Source organism: Eutrigla gurnardus (genome assembly GCF_963514095.1).
Source record: "Eutrigla gurnardus genome assembly, chromosome: 13".
Taxonomy (NCBI): Eukaryota; Metazoa; Chordata; class Actinopteri; order Perciformes; family Triglidae; genus Eutrigla; species Eutrigla gurnardus.
This window is the reverse complement of record NC_139936.1, coordinates 4,920,997-4,945,917: the sequence shown is the minus strand read 5'-3', so window position 1 is coordinate 4,945,917 and position 24,921 is coordinate 4,920,997. Positions and strand designations below refer to the sequence as shown.

Genomic DNA, 24,921 nt, shown 5'->3' with positions numbered 1-24,921 from the left:
CTGAAACAGCTAAGCGAGGCATGTCCACTGAAGACCCTGAAGCCAGATTAAATGTTTAGTTACAGTTTATACCACATGTTGGCTATCTCACCACTGCAAGCAATTTTTTTGCAGAGCATGCACACAGGAGACTTAAATAATGCAGCTCTTCTGCACTTCCCAGATGTTAACAGAACAAATGAATCAAAGTCTGATAATGGAAAGAGGCGTTTCATGAGGGTCGTGGCGCTCAACAAAATTTATACGCCGTTCAAAAGCCGTAACAGCAGCAATAAAGTAGGAGACGGCAGAGCCGATGACGTCGGCACAAGTTAAACTGGTACACGCCTGCAGCTCGCTCTCATGCATGTCCTTAAGGAGACATGTTTGATGGTCCACCGGTACCACCGATACAGTGGCCCACCTGGATTTATCCCAGTATGCCAGATGGCCAGTACACCACGTGGTGTGGTGATAAGTGCTGTAACGAGTGTTTGGGGAGGGGTTATACCAAGGATGGCTCCAGAGCATCGCTAAAATCCTACGGTCACAGTCTTTTCACATCTTTTATCTCAGATTCACACCGACCTTTAAGAGATGAACATGAAAAAAGCCAGAATCAGTCAACTACAGGCTAGATTGGACCAATCAGATTCCACTATGTGAATTCTAACCAGGGATATCCTTATGTAATACACAGCACCGCATAGACTTTGTTTGAACTGCATGTGCGTGTGTTTCCTTTCCACGTGTGTGTCTGCATGTCCTTGTTTTTGTGTTGTGTTCGTGCATATGGCTGTGTTTTGTTGTTTGCCCGTGTCTCATGTCTGAACTGCCAGCTTGGACAAAGATACAGAGTGTGATATGACCTGGACTCCACTGCTGATTGCCGACGGCCGAGTCTGGGCTAACGTGCGCTCGTGTACGTTTGTGTGTTCCTGTCTGCCGAGCTCGGCACACGAATATCCCCTAAATCCATAGATGAGGAGCCGCTGGCACTGGCAAGCGACCTATGAGCTGATAGGACGGGGTTAGGGGTTCATTCCAGGCGAATGGGCATGAGCCACAGTGCATTGTGGGTACATGTTTTTCTCCCATGTCTGGACCAGCCTGATAAGGCGAAAAGAGCTGGCTAAGGATCAGGGCGAGTGAAACCTCTGTCTTTCCCTCTTTTTCGCAGCCCTCATTCATTCTCAGGTTTTCACTTTCCATTTCTGACAAGTCTCCGCTGTCCTCTCTGGCTCTCTCAATAATCACATTGTTGACTTTCATTCTTTTCTTGCCTTTCTCTCCTCTTGACTCCTTTCCCTTTTCTCGACTTATTGTCTCATTCTCTCACCAATTCATTACCGACTTCATTCTTCAACCTCTTTCCGTTCCCTTTTTCTCTCACAGAAAATACGATTTACTTTCTTTCTCTTTCTCTACGGTTGAAACACCCCATCACCTCCCAGCTTCCCGTTTCCTTTCTTTGGCTTTCTTTTTTCCTCCCCACTCTTGCTGTCAGGCTGTCAGCCCACAGACACGTTGCTGCAACACAAACACTAAGAAGTGGGGACATGTGAGGGATCTGGAGGACTCGGCGATGGTGGAACAGGATGGAGGCTATGAAGCAAGGCTGTAAATCTCTGGGAAACTGACAATTTGATTTCATTTAGATTCAGGGTGCTGCAATTTCAAATTTTTGCTGAGATCTAACTGTATGATTTATGATAAAATAACCATTACCATGCATCATGAACCAGTCGGCTCTTTTGCATTTATAATCATTACGTGTAGGTGATACTAAGGGCGACGTTACATGCGAGTCATCATATGTTCCGACTCAAGGAGCTCCAACAAGGAGCAATTCTGCATGTTAGTGGTACGGAAATTAACTTTGCATAATGCACCACTTCTCCCCCTCGTCTTATGCAACACTATATAGTAAAGGTGATTTACATATCAATGCATAATTGCTTAATATAGGATCACTATGTGTCTAACGATAAAAGGCAGGCGACTTGAGAGGTTATGGATTTGAAGTTAGTATGGAATACAAACAACTAAACATAGCTTTAAAGAAGAAGCCATACGTTAATGTGGTCAAAGTTGCAAACACATGCAAAAACATGCAGCGGCTCATAATGTCAGTCAAACTTCACAGTGTGTTTTTACATGTCTCCATTCATTTAGCGACTTAGCAATCACACCAAACGCATATAACCCACTTACGGTTTCCCCCTATTTTTCCGACGGAGGATTCAGATCGCACATTAACATGACTCCCGACCACATGTTCCTGGCTCCTCTGTTGTGTCGTGATGACACATCTCGCGGTGAGGGCTAAGCGTAATTAAGCCGGGGACTGACTCCATCCGATGCTCCGCTGCACCGCTACCATTTGACTGCGACTTTAATTGCTTTTCTTCCCCCTATTCCCCGCTCGCTAACCCGCCCCGTTCTATCAATCTATTCAATTCCAGCGGGGGGATATGCCTTCATACAAACATGCAAATACGGGAGCGATCGGGAAGTGAGGTGCGTGTGGTCGTGCATGTTTCAGCGAGATTGCACACAATTCTGACTTCACGTGCGCTATCCACACTCATGCATACGTTAATGTTGGCACGTGTCCCAGTGGATGTGTTCGTCGCATCCTCACGCGTACTCATGAGTTGGTGTCTGCCCATGAAATGACTCATACGTGTTCCTCTCTGCACCTGTGGTGCAGAACCGTGGAGAGTGAGGTTTCCCCAAATAGCTCCTCTCATTTACAGCATCTCTGTGGTCTAGGCTTTCTTCGTCTGCCTCCCTTGGCAGCCGCTACTGTGAAGCTCCTGACCCTCTTTACCAGACGAGCATTCACACAAGCACGCATGTAACCCACTTCAAGCCAAGAAGGCTGGTTTCTGTGGAGCAATCTCGAGTATTTCATGAAAACATACAATATGGATGTTCTCTCTTGGGGCAATGAGTAGCCCTAGATGAAAGCGTATGTTGAAATGACATATGGGACGCCAGGAAATGGGCCGACATGCATTCCCGGCTTTCCACAGGCTGCGTTACACACAGCTGAACCACGCACGACCTCTCAGGATCAACAGCTAAAAACACAGGTTGTTTTTCCTGTTTCAACCCACCTCCACTGAACCATGCAATGTTTGCCTGTCCTCCTGACCCCGTGACTTTGACCTGAGACCAGACTGTCAGAACTTGTGTTAGAATGCCGCTGACCCTTCAATAGAAACATGGAGGACAAAGCAACGAATGCAGCAACAAACATGAGCAGAAACCCTGAAGTAACACACCATTTAGGCATTGCTAACACAGGTATGTGACGTGAGTGTGAGAAACTAGAAAGAGCATCTTCTTTTATCTGACAAGGTTACAAAGGATCAAAAATAAATACTTCCCTGGACAAAAAATTAGTAGTAATCTTACAGTTTAGGGGTTTCCTGGTGACCGTAGAGCCCTTAGCAGCAATAACTGGCACTCTACTGTAAGTAAGAGTCAAGGACACCCTATTACATGATATAATATATAAAAAAAACTATAATTCCATATCCAATCTGTTGAAAGACCCAGTGGTCAGTGCACACTGATTAGCATATTAATGATTCAGTAACCGACCCCGTTTGAAACTGAAGCTTCGGCGACCTTTAAAGTCAAATCCACCAAATGCGACATTTGAGGGAGCGTTTTTAAAGTGGAGCCATTTTCAACACGATGGATTGACTCGCAGCACGAGATGTAATTTATTAAGAACCAGAAGAAGAAAAAAAAAGAGATGCTGAGCAAGCAAAGTTCCATTCATGTTCCGCATTAATGATCTCCAACTGGATATTTATTCATGGCCCTTATTCAGGAGGGAGGCAATGCGCTCACCCTCTCGGAGTGACAGGGATAAAGCTTCATTACATAAGGTTGCTGGCAGGGATGGCTGGTGCTCAGTGGTACAGAACCTGCCAACAATCCAACAGAGCACCGCGCACACGTTGATCATTACACAGACTCCTGCATCCTAGTTTCTGGACCTCTATCCGTATGCTCGTACAATCATTTCCCCTTCACTTAGCTAATTTCTTATTTTTCGCTTTCCCTTCCATCCTGTCTTTCTGCCAACCCTCTCTCTCTCTGTCTCTCTGATGCATCCTACTTTCCCCCTGCCTTTTGGGATCAAGCTGAAAGGCGGGCGGAGAGAGCAGCCCTGTCTAAGTCCCGGGTTGTCCTCATAGAATGTATAATCCTCTTGATGTTCCGTCACTGTTGTTGCACACTCTTGAGAGGGAGGCCCGCTGTGAGAACATCCATACTGTACGTATGTACAAAGCACCCGAGAAGAAGAAAAAGCAGCGTGTACGAACAGAGCAACGTATAGAAAACGATGTTGCACGTGGCAAAGAATCACGGAGAAATGCCAACACGCTGTTCTCTGAAACATTTGTTAAAGCTTTAGTAAAAAGACTTCACGCTGCATCTGCTTCTACGGTCGACCTTCTGACTGTATTTGTTCATCACATCCTGTATGATTCATGTCCCATAAACCCCAACCTGCACCTATCAGGTCAGCCGCAGTGACCCTCATTTCTCCTCTCGTGGAATTCATCTCTTACTGTAGCCAAGGCCGAAATTGAATTTCTATAGATACAGATTAATGTGGCGGAACTGAGTGTTGTAGAAGTGGGTGGGAGGGGTGAAAGGATTCTCCTCTAGGGCATAGCAACACGGCTACTTCAGAGCAGGGCGAAGATGTGTAAAAAAAAAAAAAAAACACCCTGACTACATATTATGCAATAAATATGGGTAAGGCTGAAAACGATTGGATGGAGAATTTTAAAGGCTGTGTGTGGAAATGATTAATGAGAAGATTGCGGCGATAATTTTAGACTGAAAAAAAAAATGCAGTTTGGGAGCCAAAGTGGAGCACTGCTGTAACAACCTCTTTAGATGTAAAATGACAGTCGTCCCTTCAGGGCGGAGAGGGGCTGCTCCCACAGTCTACCATGGAAGTGTGACTGCTCTATAAGAGATTGGATATCGAGAGTTTGACTGGGCCTGATAAGAGTTATATCACCTATATTGGACAGGAGGATGAAAAGGATGAGATGACAGGGAGAGAGAGAAAAAAAAGAGGGAGGGTTGAGGAGAAGGAAGGGGGGGGGGGGGGGGGAGGACACCAGAACTGAGAGAGCGTGAGAAGGACTGAGAAATGGATGGAAGGACAAAAATAGCATTGTGTGGCCATGCTGTTCACTTTCATTTTCCATGTCCCAATATCCAATTTACAGCCACACACACACACACACACACGCATGTATCAACCCCAACCCCAAATTACACACACTCCAATGCACAAATGTACATATAAAAGCACACACACAATCTAATTTACCTTTGGGATAAAATTGATCTGTTCTCACATTCATTGACGCCTCCACACTCGCTCCATTCCTCAGTCCTGTTCCCACCTCCATACTGTATATTGTTAAGGTGTACCTTGCCATAAATTGGGAACAAATTGACACTGAAACATAGGCAGACTATGTACACGTGTACACGCACACACACCCACACACAGCCTGACTGCAGCTGGTAGAACTCCCCAGGGTGCTGTCCTGTAGCTGTGCTATGAGAATTAGAGCTCTTCCTCCTCATTTAAAGGGGGCCAGATTGGAGTGATAGATTGTCAGAGTTTGGGAGGAGATAAAGAGAGCACAGGAGGAAGGAGCAGCGAGAGATAACCACCGAGGTGCAGGGGAGGAAAGAGAGAGAGAGAGAGAAACAGAGGACCATTTGCCTACTTGTGGTGTGAATTCCTTTTTTCTCACCAGATTTGAGGCTTAATGTTGATCTTCAAAGACCCTTCATGCTTTTCACGAAGGACATGTAATGAAGCACATGGATGTGTGTGTGTGCGTGTGCACACGAGTGCATGTGTTTCATTTGGGCTGAAGGAAAAAAAAAAAAAAACCTAATACCTCCACTGGGTACAGGCTCTTTATCCATTTTGCAAGCAAGGGAATCCACTTCTATTAAGACTATCATTACAGCTCTAAGCCAAAGAGGAAGCAGGCTAATCGCACACGCACAATAAAACGACCTATCGTTTACCTGTTTTAGGTGCCTGCATGTGTGTGTGTGTGCATGATATTCAGCGTTATGTGTGTGTTTTTTTATTTTGGGGAGTCTCTGTGTTGAGCCCCCAGTGCAAAGCATGGGGGAAACATTTCAGAGGAGGCATGCGGGGGAGCTTAAAGTGCCCCGGCACGATGTAAGACGTCAGCACTCACAGCTAATGACCTGAGTGAGATCACTGACACTGAAACAACACACTGACTGAGCTGCAGCAAAGAGCCTTGGTCGGGACAAGGACACAAGAAAGAGAGGCAGATGTTGACAGAGATCTGAACAACAGAGGGGAAGAGATCAATTGCTGTACAGAGACGGCGGGAAGTGATAGTGAAACACTTGAACTGGATGTTTGCAGAGAACGAACATGCACCGCCAAGTGTGAATTGTTCCCGAGAATATAGATACATCACAAAAACAAGAGTGAAGAAATGCTCCCATTCCTCCACGCACATTCGAACGGCTTCCAAACTCGAATTTAAGCTCACACATTACCCGTCAATAAAATGTGTTAAAGGCCTTAAAAACAGACAGAGACAGGGGAGATCGTTAAAACTTGACCAATGACCTCTCTCGCTTCCGATCACAGCACGTTGCTAAGCAGCTGGACAACAGAAAAACATCATAACTGGAATTTCGTGAGCCGTGCAGGTTGTTGAGCTCTTTCTTTTTGGTGCATTTTGCAATACACGTCCTTGCATATGAAAAATCAATACCAGTAAGAGTCAGTAGGGGGATTAGCAGATTTAGCATTAAAAAGTGGAAGCACAAACAGAAACGTAAAAACATCCAGTTGAGGTTCTACAAGAAGCTACACGCTAGAGGTTTGTCATCGCCGTGAGGTTGCCAAGCAACCATCGGAGACTTTATGCTAACTGAGCTAAGCTAATCGGGCCCTGGCTCTTGCGTGGCGGAAGTGTCTTCTCTCAAAATGTCAAAATATCCCTTTAAATATATTAGACAGGAATAGACACAAAGCATCGTCAATAAGCACATATACAAGCATAATAATGGTGATGTGATTGAGTTAGTTATTTTGTAGAAGCGTTGTTTTTCTTCATCAATAGAGAGAATATGTGACAGATTATCAAAGTGAAATTGATAGTCATAGATGCTGAAGCAGGGAGGGAGAGACGGATACAAAAGGTGCAGATTGAGAGATGATGAAATAAGACATTACATAAGGCAGAGAGAGAGAGAGAGAGAGAGAGAGAGAGAGAGAGAGAGAGAGCACTCTGTTCCACTGCTCTCTCAGATCAAAGCGTTTTGTTTAAAGATTCCTGTCATAAAGAATGGTATTCTCTTTCAACACGCTGATATTAAACAAAAAAAATGTATTCATTCCTCTTCATTTGACTGTCACACTGTAGCCCCGGCCTTCCAACACAACAGACGAGATGCAAGGAATGATTTCTTTTCATGGAGAATACATCATTAGCAAGTTATCAACCACAAAGCTCACTATGCATCCTGTAATAAAACATAATGTAAAAAAAAAAAAATGTATCAATGCCAAAAATCCTTGAGGCAGAAACAACCATGTGTGCAGTCAACCCTAAAACTGTAACTGTTTATACAACAGATATCACTGTGTGCAGCTCCAAACATTTGATCTCCTTCAGCGATGAAGAAAAATATTAAATCAGCAATATGCAAAGAGTGAAAACAATATTCAATCTTCTCTGCCTGTTTTCTTTGTGCGATAAATGGAGTTTCAACGTGAGCGTCCGGGCAGGTTGGCTGTGAGAAAATGAGAATTTGGGCGCGTTGAACTGGGTCATCAAACAGCCGAACATGCTGCAGTCAACCGGAAGATTGCATGCAGTTTATAAAAAGTTATCAATCTGGGGAAGTTATATCATGACGCAGGCTTTCATGTACACACACACATCACAATTACCAAGGCCTCATTCATTATTTACACTATCATATGCTCAGACATCCACAGATGGGCATACCTGTGTTTTTCTATCAACACATATTCCAGTATGTTATTTCATAAGACATACGCCGAAACACACAAACGTTCTCTGCTTCATACAGTCAGAGTCCCGCCTTACTTCTGTGCAATTTTCATTTGATTTTAAACCCACTCTATCATAGCTGAGAGGTGCCAATGAAAATAATCACTGCTATGATTACACCATATGATCACTTTAGTCACTGAACCTATTCCAATCTCAAAGGTGCAATACAATTATGAAAAGTAAAGTTGAAATGACTGGTTGGATTAATTGATTATTTGACTGATGAAGGAGAAGATAAATCATATTAATCCTTATTTGTAAAGGTGGTAATTACAAGAATGAGGTCATTTCAATTGTTTTTTTGATTCATTCTATGGTGACATCAGCCGTAACTAAACTCGGGTGTCAGCTGTACTCCAGACCTGGTTTTCCCCTTGTCTCTTGCCTTCGCTCTCACTTCAGAGAGGAGGTTCTGTGCATCCTGGCGTTATGGAATGGAAAAAAGTTGCATTGAATAGTGTCACAAAAAGTCGGTCGGTCTTCTTAGGTTGGAAAAAAATCTGTTAAGTAGCACTACTACAAGAAAACTATTGGTCAATTACCTAATAATGAACAAAAGTATTTGTTGTGAAAGAAAATGAATAACACTGACCATAGTGGATAAAGGATCAAATAAAATCTCAGTCCGGGATTAAGACAGCCCACATTGGAGTTTTGAGTCTGAGACGCTGTACAGTCGCTGTCCATGGTGCTAGTTTTGAAACGCCGCCTAATCTGGCTGAATTTCCCCACAGTGTCAAGCAGCAGTGATTGGTCGGCTTCAGTTCAACATGACCAACAGCTTGATTGATTACACTCGCTTCAGTGACAACATGGCTTCAGATTGTTAGAGCGCCTCGAATGTTAATCTCTTACCTTGGGATGCAATTTCAATACTTTACCCATCCTCCTCTCGCACCCCATTCCATTTAATTATCCTAACAGCCTTGCCAATCAGATGTGAGTGTGATGAAATGGAAATGCATTGATTAGTGGATTTATTGCTGACCTATTGATTAGTGGTCGGCTGATTTATCGTGCCGATTTATGGCATTTTGAGATGATCAGCCAATGCCTGCGCTCACGAGGTCGATACGCAAAAAATGACACATCTGTAGGCAGCCTTGACCGGCGCCGCAAGACAGGAGCTGCCAGGGCATTTTATTCTGAAAGGGCCGGTCCAGTTCCGCTTACACCCCGAGTCTGAAGTGAGGTCCCACCACTGATCTGTAATAGGTCTGTAGCATCAGTGGGTCCCACCCCCTATAGCACTTTTGTGTCCCATTTGTTGTTATTATTAATTACATTGTTGTATTTTATCAGATGCAAGGTTCAAGGTTCCTTATTTATCACGTGCACAGAGATGCAACGTAAAACATGTTAACAAAACATGATATCGGCATTATAGATCTGCCATCGGCCGCCCTGCTCTCTAAATATCGGCATCTGCCTTTGAAAAACCCATATCGGTCGACCACTACTATTGATTAGCTGATTAGGATCCATGCATGTGTGAATATGCCACAATGTACAAAGAATGTACAAACGATTCATTAAGTTGGTCCTGCATCTATACCACTTGTATCTTTTGGATGGAGCATTAAAAGAATAACTCAACATTGTATGATATATGTATGTTTTCATGCTAAGCTAAGCTAACTGCTGCGCCTTGCTCCGATATATAAAAACTTGAGTTTTTTATGTTTTGGGTCCACATGCTCAAGCGAAATGGAACATGTAGCTTTAATGAAACATGCATAAAGCTGCATATAAAATCCAAAAGCCATAAACTACATACAACCCACGAATACCCAAATGCACACTATAAATCCTTCAAAACAGTGTCACACTCTCTACACCGCTATAAATGGTGTTCATTAAGCATATCGAGGGGATTCACGACTGTCCTTGGACATCATTAAACAGCCCTCTGTCTCCAGCATACAATTCCCCCCAGATAGTTAACGGGTCAAAGGTCAGCGTTCAGTGTTCATAACTCTACTGCGAGGGTCGTGAAGGCTGCTGCTGCGACTACTAAGGTGGGAGCTGTGGGGGAATGGATATAGAATATGTATCCATGTGTGTGTTTGCGTCTCTGATGTTTGTACGCTATACGTGACAAACGTCCACAGTGAAAGCTAGAAGTGGTTCACCAAATTATACATTTATTCTGAGACTGCAGGTCCTTTCAGCATCGATTCTCATAAATGATTCATGCTTAGTGGTTCGTAGTCATTCTGTACAATCTGTTACATTAATTCAGGACCAATGTATTCAGAAACAAAGGGTACAAACACCGTGACCACACATTGTTCCCTGAAACCTGGATTTTATTCTTTAAAGCACCACATGTATTGGAAAGTATAACAGACAAATGTGGTAACGCCGTATTTGACTTGCCATAGTGTTGAGTGGAAGCGTGCCAAATAGGAAACATAAAGTCTTTGTGTGGCTAAATAAAGGAATGAGGTGTTAATTGGCAGCTTATGTTCGCGTTTTGGCTCATTAGTGGGATACTGTGTTAATTGAAATCTCATAAATGCGGTATTTGCTATTTAATTGAGACATAAACAAGGAACGCTTTGAGACATCCGGTTACTTTGAGGTCTGGTCACACACAATAGGAGAAAGGAAGAGTGAGAAAAAGGCCCTTCCCTGAGGCGAGTGCGACAACATGCCATTTTTTTCCCAGATTCATTCAACACTCAAGTAGCATTTGTCCTCAACACGTCAGTAAGTGTGAAAGTAAGAGAAATAAAGACTGTGGGGATTTTGGGAGACGCAAGACCGACCTCCAGTGAATTCCCTTTCACGTAATGTTTCGTGTATTTTTAAATTCTGGGGTTTTTATGTAGTTTTTCCAATAGGGGTTTGTAATTAATTATTTTATTTGTGGCCTCTTTGTTGTGAGTAACATGTTATGTAACGATGCTTTTATGTTTACGTGCACGGACTCCAAATAGTACTGTAACATTATTGTCGTTTTTTTGGATTGAAGTTGTCTCCACTACTTAAATAAACTCAATAATAACCAAAAAAAAAAAAAAGCACTCAAAGATCATAATGTACCGGCGTATTATGGGTGTCATTATCTCGCTACATGGCAAATTTAATCAGATAATCTGTGGTTTCCGAGAGCTTGGTAATTGGAACGATCGCTGGCGTCCCAATCTTAATGATTTATCTTGAATTGTAACTGACGCACTTCATACAACAATGCAACAAGCCTGAAAGAGCAACACGTCGGCTGCTCCAACGATCACATGGCGTGTGATTAAACAGACCCTTGTTATCAGCCCGGCGATTACAACATAGTAGCGTGTTGCACTCCATTGGCCGTAAAAACAAAGATATGCTGACGTGCAGCACACTTGTCTGCAGCACTGGTGCAGCATCTGTATCATTACAAAGGAGCCCACCCCCTCCCTCATAGAAGTCACATACATAGAAAATACAATACAGATTGGTTTTGTGATACAACATGTTCTTTCCACATGCAATATGAATATGCTGCATAAAAATATGTGACATATATAATAAAATAGGAACAAGATAGCCATCTATATCAATCTCTCGGCTGTCAAGGCTTTTAAGGATAGTTTAATAACATTTTTGTGCTGAGACCTACTGTATCTCTCTGCCTTACTGTATCTAAAGTAGATAGAAAAATGGGTGGTGCCACCTACGGGTGACAGATTGTATTTTGCTCCTTGGTTACACTGTATAATGTAGGTGTCAGAATTGACATTAAGAAGAGGAGATTTTTACAAATGTTGTTGTGTTAGATTGCTGTGTAGGACGAACTCCCATACAGATTCAGCCCGTGCTGCTAAACTAGATGGTATAAAGCACTGCAACAGTGCATCTTTTTTACGTAACACACATTTATTTTTAGCATGAGAGATATTTTTTTTTTTTTTTTTTGCAGAAAACATCCCAGCCCCCATATATTTTGCATAAGATGGAGTGTTATTTATGCTTTATGATTATGGGAGGCGACGGAATAAAACGGGAAGAGACAGTGACGAGAGACGAAAGAAGTGAGAGGACATTGTATTAAAAAGAGAAGGAGGCAGGAGATGAAAGAGACAAAGACAGGCAGACAGACAAAAATGCAAGGTGGAGACAAGAGAGGGAGGGCAGAAAATGAACAACTTCATGACGAGAACCAAAGAAAGGATCATTAATGTATTCACTGCATGCAGCAATTTCTTTACACAGTTACTGCACAGCACTGCAGAGGCATTAGCACCATCTGATTTCCTAAATGGTTGAGGAGATGTGCTCCCTTGAAACTAATAGAGAAGTGGCAGTTAAGACAATTCCATGTGTATATATATATATTATAGTATGATGATCAAAAGTACTATGTACTAAGCAGATATATGTGAAATATGAGCAAGGTTCATATTCATATCAGAAAGACGTATTAAAGTTTACAAGAAAGGATCAAAGAAGACAGATTTTTCTATTTCAGATTCTGTTCTATTTTATCCCGCTGAGTCCCCATCAAACTCCAGGCTTAAACTTGTTAAAAAATCTCGGTTGTCAATATCGCAACTATAGAATTATTTCAGGAGCGAGACACAAGCTCCGACAGATTAAATCTACACCCTCAAGCATGTCCAGGAAAGAGCTCCTTCTGTGAAGGTCCAGATAAAACAGCACAAGTGTGCAAAGAGACAGTGGACTACAAACTGTGTGACGGTTTCTGGGTGGCCTTCTGGCTAGATGCACCGGATGAGAGAGCACATGGACCAGTGGAACTTCTCTCTTTTTTAGGTGTCCTAGTTCAAGGAACACCACCACCACCATTAGTCAGGGCCCTGACTAATATAGGCATTAGTCTTCTGAAGTGGCACTTGACCAATTGCTTGCCATTTCAAAGGTCAATGGGAAGCTGTTGTAATGAAGTCGATTACTTGTTGAGCAGTCATATCAGTACAAACTTGATTCATTGTCAGCTCCGGATCATTAATAAAAACTGAGTTAGTGTAGAGCTACCGCCTGTGCAGACACACAATAACAAAAACAAGTACTATGGGGGGAAAAACTGCCTTCTGTCCACTAGACAGGAAATCCCCCTCATTAAAGATAGTAAATCCTCTAAAACTTAAGTTATTCACACACTGACAAAACCAAATCAACATATAAACACCAAGTTTGCATTCAAGGGCATTCATTTACACTCTGACGTCAAACAGAGTTAATTCAACCACCAATGCAATGAGCTGCTGGGTCTAGACCCTGTAAAAGTGTCAAGACACCCATACTTCAGGTCTGTATCATGCACACACACACACACACACACACACACACACACACACACACACACACACACACACACACACACACGCTTCCACTCGTTTTTTTTTTTTATAAACTGCATGAAATCACAGCAGGTTCTTCTGGTTCTGTGTGTTTGTATTAAACATGGGATTAGATTGGATTACTGGTTAAACTTGAGAAGACACTAATTTCTTGGTGTTAAACATCAATTTAATATTAAAATCAAAGGTTTTGCCTATTAAATGTCCTGTTTGTACACTGTTTCTCTCACTATGAGCAAATCACAGAGTTATAATCATATGCAAACACATCGGTGCTTTGCAGGGTACATAATTGCTGCAACGTCAGCCGTGTCTGTAGCAGTGCATCATTAATGCACATTCTCGAACACAGAAAGGCGTGTGTGCACAGACACCAACATGCACCCCCACAATCTGTCAGACATATTTCCTGTCCAAGGATGACACAAAACATCACTGACAGCCTATAAATCGTAGTCACACACAAGCATAAGTGTGCGGTTGGCAGCAGCGAGGCAGGTAATAAGTTAGAGGGACATGGGAGGGAAGTGCTTGTCGTGCAGAAATCTCCAACAATAATGATAGGCCCATTACGGTAATTTCACAGTGACAGCCTGATGTCTCCCTGGGAGGATTCACCTCTAGATTCACCAACATGGACCAGGCTGCAGGTTCAGCTGCTGCTATTGGCATTAAAACAGTGGAAGACTTTCACCTCAAACTGAACAAAAGCAATTCAAAAGCGGTGGCAGTTGAAATAGACATCCTGAAACCAAGCTCCGCCCTCCATGAAAATCATCATCTCTTACAATATCAATATTTTAAAAACTCATTTTTAATTCATTTCAACAAGTATCTCCTGAGCTAAACAGGAGAGACAACACGGTGGTAGCCGTGTTGTTAATTCTGGAGCTGCTGCGTATCTGGACACAGAGGGAATGAGGGATGGGAACATTTCCTGTTTCACAGCTGGGAGCCCTGCATTTAAATAAAACATATTCAACTTTTAGTCCCACAGAGAGAATCACTTATTCGCTGTTCTTGCACTAAATCCAAAAAGGTCTCCGCTTGATGACATCATCTTGGGAAGCGAACAAGCTAAGCTAACATTTTAGAGGGCGTTTGGAGTGGTTTTACTTCGTATAATGTTTATTTCTGAGAGCTGCTGAAATCACCCACCATTTAAAAATGTCCACTGGTGCAATTCATGAACGTTTTTGTTTTTCATTACTTTTACAGCACCTTGGGTTGCTCTAAATACCATAAACACACACAAGCATAGAGACAACACTGCCTCTACCCTCATCTAAAGTTCCACAGTAAAGCACACTTACTGCTGTTACTGGAACAGCAACAATATGCACATCCACACACACACACACAAACACACACACACACACATCCACACACAAACACACACACACACACACACACACACACACACACAATGCACATTCAATCAAGGATTACACTGATATTCATTTACCCAGGCTATACAAATGCAAATGGCTGACATGTGAGCCCAGCCACTTTACTCGCGTGCTTCAACATCACAGCGACGCTGTTCTGTGAGACACTTTGATAAAGCCGGATCAAAGGAGAGGCATTCAAGACCTCCAACAATAGCTCTCCTTTAAACAGCGCCTGTAACTGGGAAAGCACACAACTGAATAACGACGAGGTTCCAGGCTAAGGATGTCTGCAAACAAGCCAGAAGCACGCATTCACACACGTTATGTTGCTGCTCAGGTGATGAGGCGAAAAAGGTGTAGTTTGCCAACTAAACCTGGCTACTTCTCACAAAATACGCAAGACCAACACAAGGTTTTACATCGAGGTGCATTGTTGAATTCATTGTAACACCGGTCTCCTGGGATAAGATGTTGCACATCCACCTCTTCCTAAATGTCTGCCATCTCTAATTCACCGTTTCTGCTCAGCCATCCCTACAAAGCCTCTCTTCCCTCCTATTCTGCCTCTTTCAGTCACAGTCTACCTTTCCTTTCGCTTGGTTTCTTCACCTTCACCCTTTGTGCCAAACCTCTTGCTATTTCCAACACTGGACACTCATTTTTTTCCTTTGCTCTCAATCATTTATAAATCTTTGCTTTCTCTCACACACTTTTTCTCACTGCTTCTTCCATTTCTGTCCCTCTCTGTGTGCATCTCTCTAACATCGTGCTCCCGTCTCCATTTTTGTCCTCTCCTCTTTGCGCATCCCCGTACTTCCCAGGCTCAGCGTTCTGCTGGCAGTTTTGCCACTCACTTCATTTTGGTCCACATCCTTCCCTCTATCCCCTCTTAAAGCCCGCCTTACATCCACTGGGTTATGCTCTAAGTACACTTGAAGGAAGCCAGGGATGTGCATGAGCAGCTTTTCCAGCATTCATTTTGTATCCTCACACCACTTTCTACTTATCTCCCTTTGGAAAGTGGCAGGAACGCAGAAGGGCTGCCTGACATATTTTTACAACATCTCCCCGGACATCCTTTTTTTTTTTCAGTTCATCCCCACTCTCCCTTCCCCCTGTGTTCTTTTTACCTTTAGCAGGCGTACAGATGGCAGGAAGGCTGCATGGCACAGTTTTCTGATGGTCCAGTTGAGTGGCCGTGGTGCATCCAGCTGGTTCATGATGCCCACTCTTCACGCTGCAGCCACTGGTGCCCGGCGGCTTCTCCCGGGACCAGGATCAATGCTGCCCCACCAGGGGGGCAAAAATGGGAGAGGGTCTCCAACTCCGACTGCCGAAAAGCACGCAAGTCCCAGGGCATGACCCTCGATGGACACCCATCAACCGCTACTGCCACCACCTTGAAGCCTTTACTCCCCCGAGCAGATGAAGCCCTCACCTGGTCAGCTCTTTGCCCCCCCCTCCCCTCCCTCCCTGCCCTCTCCTCCTCACCGACCCACACAGATCCAAAGAGTCCGAGGCAAGCCAAGCCTGGAGCACCAGGAACATCTGTATCCTCTTCCACCAGTAGCCCGAGTGTACTCTCTGGCGCTCTGGTGCGAAAAAAAAAAAAAAAAAAAAAAAAAAACCAAGAGAGCCAAACCAAGAGTGTACAGTATTTTCCCAAACAATGGAGCAGAGCGCAGCAATGCACAGAAGAGATACGAGCGTGGAGCGTGAGAGGGATGCAGGTAGAGAGGGAGAAAAAGAGGAGAGAAAGAGATGGAGGAGAGATGGAGATGTGGAGAGACGAGCAGTGCAGTGCAGTGCAGTGCAGAGGGGAGAGGAGAGACGGAGAGTAGCGCAGAGCGCATAAACGGAGCAGCCTGACAGGCAGCGGCTTAGATTCGAGGCTGCAGGCGCACTACTGTCTCTAAGATGAGAGGAGGAGGAGAGAGAGGGGGAGAATGGAAGAGAGAGAGACAGAGAGATGGAGGGAGAGAGTGAACGGGGAGACATAAAATAAGATCCAACTCAACTGATGAACAAGCTGAAATTGAAACTAGGATAGGATGCACGAGAAAAAAGGATTGCTTCTGCGCATGGGGGGGGGGGGGGGCAAGCGATGGAGAGAGAGAGAGAGAGAGAGAGAGAGAGAGAGAGAGACAGAATTGACGGGAAGAGATCTGATGAGGCACTGTATGGTGGTCGAATGGGAAACGGGTGAAGTGGAGTCAAAGCCCCGTCTTCTAGAATGGATTCAGATGGAGATTGAGGATGGAAGCACATGAAACAACTTGGTGATGTGGCAGCGGAGACGAGTACGACCTACTTACTCATCTGCATGTGTAACATTGTATTTTTTTTTTCTAATTGAGCCGAGTATGAACAGAATAAACTTGTGTGTATATAATATATTTTACTTTATCTACTGCTGATAAATTAACAACATCTAATCAGGCTTCTCACATCAAATTTTCTTTTTTGACGAGAACCAAATATTTGAAGTTTTGTGCTGTACTTTCTTCTTGTTCCACCTCACAGATGCCTACAGTCATCTTACTTTATCTTAACGTCTAACTATCTATTGCAACACAAGCCTGAGATTATCAGGCTCCATTATAGGCTTAATGATTTCTGTGTTTTCTCAAATGGTAGAGCTGTACTACAGGGACCTGGAAGAGGTGCGACCATGCAAGACCATGCAAATGTGGTTCACTGACCCATGCAAGCACCCACTCTGGAGACAAGAGAGGCTGGAGACATAGATGGTGAACTGGAGTCAGATCATATGCTTCTTACATAGATCCACTTTATCATACACATTCAAACTAGCAGTGTGATTTTGTGCTAGTGAGTCATAACTACTCCATAAGCATCTTTTAATTGTAAAAGACAGAAGCCAGCTGAAATGGCTCAATATTTCACCAGTGCTGTCTGCACCCCTGAGGGCAGGGTAGAGGCTGAAACACTGGGGGTCAGATCTGGATCCGGCTGCTGAAATGATCAACATCGGTTGTAGAAATCCAAGACTTTAAATGGTATTAAAGAATTTCGGAACAAAGCGATCACTGTTGGAACATAAACATACTCCGGTGATCCTCAGAATGGGGCGTGATGGATACACTGCCACTGTTACAACGATGTGAACAGAAGAATTAGGCAGGAATGAGTGTTCAGGGACCACCTGACCCATAAGCACCTCAAAAGGTTTTCGGTTGCATGGATTCACGGTAAAGAATCATTGATTGAGGTGAGAGAACCATCGATCATCAGGCTCATTACTATGCATAAACATCCATGAGGTGTTTTGCATTGACGGTTAATGGGTGAACGTGGGCGTGTAGTAGGTGGCATACGAGGCTGTTGCGAGCTCCAAGTTGATCTGGGACTCATTAAAAAGTAAGTTGCACACTGACAGGCGTACGCAATAATATATTTTATAAATCACAATAGTTTTCTTCATCTCTATGTATGCAAACGATTAATGTGGACCCTGATCACTGTTATATAAAGGAGTGCCCTCGAGCATATTAACATGGTGAATCTTATTTACATCATTGCCAATAAAGTAAGAGTGAAAAATAGAAACAAATGTTAGGTCCTCGTCTGAGTGAAGTAGTAGCTGTTAAGTAAGGATACCTTAAGAACAACAGTGCTATGATCAAAGTGCTATAGGTAAGAACATAGAAGTGCTTTTTATTCTTATCAGTGAAGAGCAGCTCTCAGAGATTTGATGGCTTGATTATGAAGCACACTGATAAAAAAAAGGTAAAATTAGCTATTGCCTCATCTTTGTGGGTGTTTGGTGTGCCTTTAGTTCTATTTCTAGTCACTCAAACTGATTCATGACACTCAAACAACCAAATGCTTGTCAAAACAAAAGATACGAAAACATTTTTCATCTCGAGGCCGCAATGCCAAATCTACTACATTGATGTAGTCTGACACTATTGTGCTAACAAAATCTGTCCACAGACAGGAATATAATCACCTGACAAAGTACTCAATACCACTTCTGGGGTATTTCCTGCTACAGTAGGAACACATTTCACCATGACGACACACACACAGACTCACAGGATGATTACAATACCAGTCACAAGCTGTCGCGGCTCTCTTTGTCATGGATTTGGCATGTTTGGACGGGATGAGGAGTGATTCAGTGACTCTCTGGTGTAGGGATAAAAGCACCGAGGGTTTAGAGGAGTTGATGAGAACACATGATGCCTCCTGTTAGATGTGCCACACATTGTCACCGGGGACCTTAAATCTCTGCACATTAAGGGCGGGTTGGTGCGTGTATTCATCCCAGTGGTACTTTTGGGTCTTCTGTTTGACCCAAACTGTCAAAATAGCCTTTTAATGTCCACCACAAGCACTCACGGACAATCAATTCTGGAGCTTGAGTTTCACCTCGAGTTTTGGCAGCGTGCCGGGCGTTGTCTGCAGTAGCATGCTTGCTGAAGTCACGTGTAACTGCGGATTACACCCAAACTTTAAATTTATGACGTCGTCACACAAATGTGCCAATTTGCAGAATCAAATGGAACGTTACTGACATTTGTGTTGTTTACTTCTTTCTGACGATATGTCAGTGTTTGAGAGTCTTAACTGTTGCAGTCAGAATTATGCTCAACGAGCCACATTATTTTAAAATAAATGAAAGAAAAAAGAAGCAAGGTAAGCTTATAATATGCATAAAGAATGCAAAGGCAGCAGTTTGCCGTATATTCAAGCTTTCATAAAAGGAAACCTTGAAGAAAAATGACGTTTCATGAGCAGTTAAAGCAATCCCATTCATTGAAGCAATGGAGTTGGATGGAGTTATCCTGGAAGCAGAATAAAGAACAAAGAGAAACACATAATGAACAAAGATTTTTGTTTTTCGCCCATAAATTAAAGTTAAAACAATAGCTGTTGCAATGCGACAGAAAATGACATGACTAATACGCTGCCATATTTCCGGAAAAAGTGGATTCTAATACTTCAAGGATAAAGTAGAGTGTCATACTGTATTAGGAAATGTCCTAATTTACTCTGTTGAGTCACCACCTCACAGTAAGGAGGTGTTTTGCCCTGACAGCGAGGGACTGACATTAAGAGTATCCACCTCGCTGACCACCAGCTCCCCTGGGGACCACCGAGACCTCTGGGAGATCTGTCTGTCAACCGTACAGCCAGTCACTGTGGAGACGGGGTGTGTGTGTGTGTGTGTGTGTGTGTGTGTGTGTGTGTGTGTGTGTGTGTGTGTGTGTGTGAGGAGGGGGTGGTAGTAACAGAGCAGCATGTGAGTGTGCCTTTTCCCCTCCAAACCCTCACGCTTCACACTTCTCCATCTAACCCCATATAATGGTTCAGCAAACACACGCAGCTCAGTGCACCACTCTGCACCGCCTGCATCTTGCCTCTAGATGGCAACCTTCTAATGCTCATTATCAGTCTCAGCCACGACCCCATCATTCAAACCAGATAAAGCGACAATTAAAAAAAAAAACTGAATCAATTTCAAGCTTCCAGTTTCTATAAGAAACTAGAAACAGACAGACGGCCTTTGGAATACAAAATGCATCAGGAAATCAGATGATGATGATTATTTTACTGCCAAACAAGTAACATGCACACTGCAACCACCAGGGGGCACCGGTTCAACACACCTGCTGCAAACAAGAGAGTATCTTGTTTGTTTTATCCTCTCCCTCTTCTTGGCGTGACTAATTATCTGAACATTAAAAGGTATTACAGCACTGGCAAAGAACAAGACCAGGCAAGATGAGATTGAATTCTCTCACAATGAATCATTTCTCCCAATGGGAACTTAACTTGGCAGATGAAGGAAGCAATTTACTGTGAATTATCTTGAGTGCTTGGGCACCGAGAGCACGTATCAGATGGTGAAGGGAAAAAACAATACACATCCCAGAATGTTTTGTCACTACAAAGTGGGGGGGAATAGTGCTGCGTGGTCATTTATCTCGGGGGAGATTGAGATTGAGGTGAATGACATTTTTAAATAGGAATCACAACAGAATATACTGCGTGCACAGCATGATTTCTGTGCCAAGTCAATTTGCTCCACCGCGTGTAGATGTGGATTTATGGGGTACTATATAAATGTGTGAGTGTATCGGTGAATATCTGAATAATTTACTCACGACCAACAAGTAGTCGTGAGGGAACTGTACATTTCATCATCTGCTGTATACTTGTGTGTAACAACCCCGAGTGGGCGGCGTGTAGATCACTTCTACTCGGAGACATATGTGCCACAGATAGACCTGGTGACATCACCTATCTGCACCGTGACAATAGTGAGAACAAAGTCTATTTCCACCTGTCAATCAAACAAAGCCAGGAGCTCCCGACGACGAGTCGCTCGCTCATTTGCAAACGTGAATCTCTCCGCTGGTATTTGAGTGAGGAACGCCTGCCCGAGGAATAGCATTGTTCTATTTTATCGGCTACATTTTTAATTTGAGTCATAGTGAAACATTTGCATTAGTTTTTACTGCGAGCACCGTTTTGAGAGGCAGTAGAAATGCTCTTAATCTCGTATATAGCACCTTTAAATGTGTGCCTGCACTTAAAGTTCTACTGAAATTGAATTGCTTTTTATCTGAACCAGCATGCATATCTGCTCCCAAAAGCATCTTAATGTTTCTATTTTTGCATTATTTCGCTGGAGAAGCATTAGGTATATTGATTCTATACATGTATATACATGCATTACTGTCTGCAGGAGATAACATCCATTACAAACGTCTTGCTTTTAGCTGTACTCTTCCTCTATTAGGTATAAAGTACACATGCAGATGACCCTGTCAATCAAACAGACACACATTTTACAGACAATGGCGCTGTCAGTTTTTCATCAGCTGAAGGTATGTGATAACAAAGTTGTCTTTCGTAGATTGATGGTGCCAAAAGTCTATATCTAATTTGGCCTCCTCTCCCTCGTCTCAGCGTGATGCCCGTCCCCTGGAGGATTTATGGTAAGTGACAGTTCAATACTTCCCTCCGTATGCACTCAAACGACACACACACACACACACACACACACACACACACACACACACACACTGCTACCCCCTACTTTCCTGCCCTGAGGAACCAGGAAGACCTCTGCTGAGTCGGGTACACTCCTCCATCTGGAGAGAGGCAATGATTATTAGCCTGCGGGATGGAACCACACACACACACACACACTTTAGCTCTCAAAGTGTGTTGTTTTTCCACCGCTACTCACCATCACTCACCATCAATCGCTGAGTTGTACCACCCATCTTAGTTGTGCTAAAACGACAATGCCCTGTTGCACTTTAATGCTTCCTAAAAGGTCTGTAACAAGCCTCATACCCCCCCAACTTGTTGTGACAAGTATCTGTCTTCACATCCCGGATATCAGGTCCAAAATCTCTCCTCTGACATTTCAGCCTCTGGCGGTTCTGCTAATTATTATCGGCAGGTGCAAACCACTGTTGACGAACTGCGGCGTTATCAGTTAAGACAGAGGTAGCACACTGAGAAGGTTGCACTAATCAAAAATAACGGCATGCAGGGGGTTGTCAGCGTGTCCATCCATTATCGCAGTTTAACATAATGTTATTTCAGATTAATAAAGTTTAGTTTACTGTTTAGATCCATCAGCCACAAGATTTGCCTGCCACATTCCATCGATCCTCATATAGGGGGTCAAAGGGGTATAATATCTTCATAAAAACCCCAGTGAAATGAAAAAATGATTTCTGAAAATGAAAAAAAGTTTTCATCTCTCCTTCCTCCTCCGAATCACACAACAGGTGAAGGAGGTGTGTGTGGAGCCGACAGTCCTCTGTAGCTCCGTATCGAGCTCACCTCTCACCCCTCCCACTTTTAAGCAGTCAAATAATGTGCAAAGGATTTTATTCAAATCCCTCTTGTAACTATACACTGCTCAAATATTCCGTTTCACTGTGAAATATGTCCCATTAAAGCCGCTGACTTCAAAATGTTTTCTATAATACAGTAGGACTGTGGCATTATGGTAATTTGCAGCATTATCAGGATATCGTGTGACCATCTCTGTGAAAATATTCCTCCTGCTATTTCACCGCTCTCCAGCTAGAAGCCCTTATTACTCATACCATTACACCCGCCTTCTTTCTTTGCATTAACGTCAATCAATCAATCGTGCTGTAGAACTGACACTGAGAGGTAAATGTTGTAGACACAAGGTGACACTAATTGGACAAGGGGGGGCAGGTTGAGGTCGAGAAGAAGGAACATTTAACATGGAAGGTTTTGACTGAATGAGAACTTCAACAATCTCTCCTCCAGATAAATGTAACCTTTTAGCTTAGGAAGTAGTACTTCATGCTGTGAGGCAGTCTGAAAGGAACAGCAAGATCCCGATCCGCTTTTCTCTGCAGCAGAAATTATTTATGTGGCATTTGGCATTCCCCATAATAGGAAGTAAAACCACGAGTATCTCACGACTACACGATTGCATTAAGGATAAGCACCATTAGACTCACGGTTGAGAGACTGGATCTTTCACTCACCATAACCACATGAAGTGCATCCTTTAAATTAGATCTCTCACTGACTTAAAGATGAATCTCTTATCCTGCAAACAGGATTGAATAAACTGACTTTGTTAGGGTTAAACCTGGCAGATATCAGACAAACTAACCAATGAATACATTCATATATGAGCACTGATATGTAGACGATGGGAAAATGTGACATCATCCACCGAGAAGCCCTGCTTTGTATTGAAAAGCATGTTTGTGTTGTTTTGTTGTTTTCAGCCTCGGCTCAAAAGCAAACTTCCTCAAAACCGAGGAAGGCGTAAACCGCACACAGCATGTCCCAATCATGGGAACTCTGTCCATGTAATTGGCAATGAATAATAATGACTAATATACAAGGACTTCTGGCGGTCCTTGGAGAAGGAATCATTTTGTAGAAAAATGCCACCAAGCCTTGGAACTGTAGGCTTTGATTCAAATATAACATCGACTAACAATTCACTTAGACTCTGTTATTCCTTTCAGTAAAACATGAATTCCCATTATGACAAAGTCAATAATTTGAATGTTTAGAGCAAACCTCCCTGCTAATTGTCCTTCTGCTGTGCATAAATTTAATGCTTTACAACGTGATTAAAAAAAGAAATCAAGTACATGAAAGGTTACTAATTTCACAGCATCAGTTAAAAAAAAAATAATTGTTACTTAACACTGTTGATAGGAGTGTTTATTTGGTATGCAGTGTTGTAACAGGCCACTGTTTGCCAAATTAACATGAAAACCCCAAAGCATCAACACGGCTATAGGCCCTTTATGAAAAAAGCCAGCGCTATCACCCTAACCAACCCTGACTATCGAGGCTCCAGAATCAATCTACGACCATGAAAACAATAACAACGAAACAATAGTGGAAGTCTAGAATGTCAATGGTGCAACGGCGTCATGTGGTTAAACAGACATTCTTTTTTATGGGAACCAGCTTTAAGCTTCAAGTTTCTCCACAAGTACGAGTTGTGGAAGAGGCTTTTAGCGTTTCCATCTTCTGTTCGACGAAGCAGAGAAGTGTTACGATGAACCGTGGCGAGAGAGAACATCCCTGCAGTCCCTGTGAGACCCAGCGGTCCGACTTACTGACTGACTCCGGGAGGAGAGAGGGAAGGAAATGAGTGGAGGAGATGAGGAATTGACTGGGGGGGGGATTAGAAAAGAGGGAAACAAAGAGACACATTTAAGATAAACAATGTGGTGTACTTATTACACGTGTCATCCTCGGACACCAGCATTGAATTGCTTTTTTACAGAATGTGGCGTCATTAAAGCAGCCGAAGCGATTTAAGCCCTCACAATAGGTTTTCTATCTGAATGTCTCAGCAGAACTGAAGCGAAGAAAGAGATTTGTTTGTGTTTTATTTGTGTTTAACAACAGCATTAACTGTCTACCAGAGTAATTTAGATTATACAGTATCTGTGATTTATGTTTATCTGTGAAGTTAGAATTAAAAAGGCCAACTTACTCAGTTTTTCTTCACAGAAACAAGATGCCTCGTGACTCTTTGAGTATTTACATTTGTCTCAAACTAAAGATGACAGATGAGTGAAATTGCTGGACTTGGCA

General features: G+C 43.0%; 1 protein-coding gene across 18 annotated transcripts in view; it reads right to left on the bottom strand.

The window, feature by feature from the left end:
• The window catches only part of trpm3 (transient receptor potential cation channel, subfamily M, member 3), a 117,584-nt gene that overhangs the window by 79,617 nt on the left and 13,046 nt on the right, over positions 1 to 24,921 (bottom strand). For 7 of the 18 annotated variants that reach the window (XM_084025742.1, XM_084025734.1, XM_084025735.1 and 4 more), the window contains exon 1: positions 15,948 to 16,230. The exons of the other annotated variants lie outside the window; for them this stretch is intronic. In XM_084025742.1, the coding sequence (XP_083881868.1) occupies positions 15,948 to 16,037 (90 nt within the window). In that variant the 5' untranslated portion in view covers positions 16,038 to 16,230. Of the gene's footprint in view, positions 1 to 15,947; positions 16,231 to 24,921 lie in introns of those variants that run through there. 18 annotated transcript variants of the gene reach the window in all.